The sequence below is a fragment of the Necator americanus genome, chromosome III (genome assembly GCF_031761385.1).
Source record: "Necator americanus strain Aroian chromosome III, whole genome shotgun sequence".
Taxonomy (NCBI): domain Eukaryota; kingdom Metazoa; phylum Nematoda; class Chromadorea; order Rhabditida; family Ancylostomatidae; genus Necator; species Necator americanus.
Window position 1 is genome coordinate 33895211 of NC_087373.1, and position 2818 is coordinate 33898028.

The following is a 2818-nucleotide window of genomic DNA, read 5'->3' on the forward strand; positions in this document are numbered from 1 at the left end:
TAATTTTACCTGGATTGATGTGTTTTTAAAAGATGATGGTCTCGAAAATTATCTGGAACAGAACTTCTACAAAAGAATAATTAAAAATAAAAATTAAATTGTTTAGAATTAAAATGACCATGCCAGATATGGATCAGACAGTCGATAAAGCCTATTAAGTACAAAATAACTTTTTCCTAAGTGGTCATTTCTCGTCGACATTTTTTTTTTTTTTTCAAACACAAAATGATTGTTTAGAAAATTATTCAGAACTTCATGTAGAGATAATAACTAAAAATAGAAATCCAGGAATTCCATGTAGAGATAATAACTAATAATAGAAATTATATTATTTAGAACTAAAAACACCAAAATATTATTTTATTTAGAATTAAAATCACTAAAATGAGGATCACAAAACAATCATTTTCAAAATATAATTTATCGTCAGTAACGGAGTTGAGTTCTTGCGAGGAGAGAAGTGCGAAATGTCATGAACTCAGAGCCAAAAGAATCCAGCAAGGCAGTGAATGCTAAGTGAAGCGTGGATTAACGAAGAAGACGCGCATCCATTGACTGAGAACATCGTTTAAATTGAAAGCATATACATGGAATGCACGATAGGCACCGTAAAGATGAAGAATAAAGTGAGTACGAAGTTCTTCGTCGACGTCGTCATCGTCGTCGAACCCACCGCACGAAGGCGGCGAACGAAGCTGCCAACGGCGGAGGCGTGGCTACCGTTGGCCTTTCCGGAATGGCACGCCCACACTCTCCCTCTCGCACCCGGATTGCGTGTGAGTGAAGTCATCGTTGTCGTCGACGACGGGTGTCTGTGTCACACCATCGTCGACGCACCGCACCGCACAGAAACGAAACCCCTAGTGAAGAGGTTTCGTCGTTTCGCCCTGCGACGATGACCCAGCCGATGTGTTCCGACCGACGACGACGACGACGACTACGACGAGGTCTATGGCCCGTAATTGAATCTGGGGGCGGATCGGAATCGGGCCAAAAGGATGAGGAGGAGAAGAGAAGGAGGAGGAGCAGCAGCAGCACAGCAGCAGAGAAGCGCTTGAGTGAGACGAAATGAGAGAAAATCGAGAACCTCATGGGAATTCGAACTGCCGCTGATGTTCCGGATAAAGGGTGTGAAACATGAACTGCCGCTGCTGCTGCTGATCCTCGTGCTGCTCCAGCAGATGTTTCGGCTTCTTTTGGCATAAAATGGAGAGCAGAAAAAAAAGAAGCGCATACAATCCCGGAGGAGTACGTAGAAATTCAATCTCTCACAGATTTTCTTACAATTTTGATGTCACCTTTTCGTTCGGAACAAAATTAAGAATAGATTCCTAAAATCCATCACAGAAAAAAATTGTCTACGCTTGATACAGCAATCATAATAATCATACGAAAGTCAAAAACACTCATGAGTTTTTTTCAATTTTAGTTTAAAGTTTTAAAGTTCAAAAGTTCTTTAGAGTTTAAAGTTTTTAGAGTTTTTAAATCTCTCGCAATGATCTGCATCCAAAGAAAACCACAGAAAGAACTCAAAACAACGCCAAAAAACAAAACAAACATCAGGATCGGATGCCCTAATCCGTGGATCTACATACATTAAGGAAATGCCATAGATACAAACGCTAAGAGCTCTTCTAAAGGAAAAAAAAACATGGAGAACTTTCGGATAAAAGAGGACAGCTAGCGAAATTCTATGTAGCGTCTCATGAAAATCCTAATAATAGGAACAAAAAAGAAAATTCATTTATTTCTTTTCTATTATTGTTATTTTATCTGTTATCTATTTATCCATTATTTGCACCTAAAAACTTGGCAATTTATTTAATTAGAGATTAGCTGAAAAATTCCCAACGTATCCAACCGACCGACCGAATAATGGATAAATTAATAACAGAAATAAATAGATTCGTTTTTTTTCTTTGTTCCTATTATTAGGATACTCACTCACGAGACGATACATAAAATTTCCCAGCTCTCCTCTTTCATCAGAAAAATCTTCATGGTTTTTCTTCTAGAAGAGTGTATCCAACCGACCGAATGAATGATGGATAAATAAATAAGAGAAATAAATAAATAATGTAAGAGATTAGCTGAAAAATTCCCTGTATCCCGCCCACCGACCGCCAATTTTAAATTTATGCTAAATTAACTGACTTTTTAGTTTCGATTTAAAAAATTTTGAAAAGGAGATTGAAAATGTAGAAAATTAGAATTTAGAAAACAACAAAAATAAAAATGTAAAGAATTCAAAATTAGAAAACATAACACACACTATCTGAACGACGAATTTCTTCCATTGTTAGTTTGTTAGAACGACGAACATCACGGTTGACGGTGAATTATCGCTGCTGCCAAATGCAAATGGCACAAACAACTTCCAAACAAGCGCCACCCTGATGGTTTCTATTTATAAGAACAAGATTTATATCTATATTTTATTATTTTTGCATTTATTATATTTATTCACTTATTTGTACTTTTTTTCGGTTGATTCCTAATTCATTGACATTTGAGAAAACGCCAGAACCTCTAAAGAAGCGCCACGCCGAAAATTTCTATTTATAAGAACGAGACTTATATTTATACTTATTTATTTATTTTTATACTTATTTGTCCATTTGTTTATTATTATTATTTATTATATCTTATATCTTATATATTTACATTATTATTTATGTTATTATTTATTATATTATTTTATTTTTATTTTTATTTTTATTTTTATTTAATATCATTTATTATATTTATTCAGTTATTTATTTTTTATGGCTCGTTTTTAATTTATAGATATTTCAGGAAAAGTTATATAAGCAAAAAT

The 2818-nt window shown here is 34.6% G+C and overlaps 1 protein-coding gene across 1 annotated transcript; it reads right to left on the bottom strand.

Annotated features, from left to right (window-relative positions):
* Positions 1-786: 786 nt before the first annotated feature.
* On the bottom strand, positions 787-1203 carry RB195_011838 (uncharacterized protein; the record flags this gene model as incomplete). Its single annotated transcript, XM_064193421.1, has 1 exon — positions 787-1203. The coding sequence occupies one exon, from the start codon at positions 1201-1203 to the stop codon at positions 787-789; it is 417 nt and encodes a 138-aa protein (XP_064051004.1).
* Between the last annotated feature and the right edge of the window lie 1615 nt (positions 1204-2818).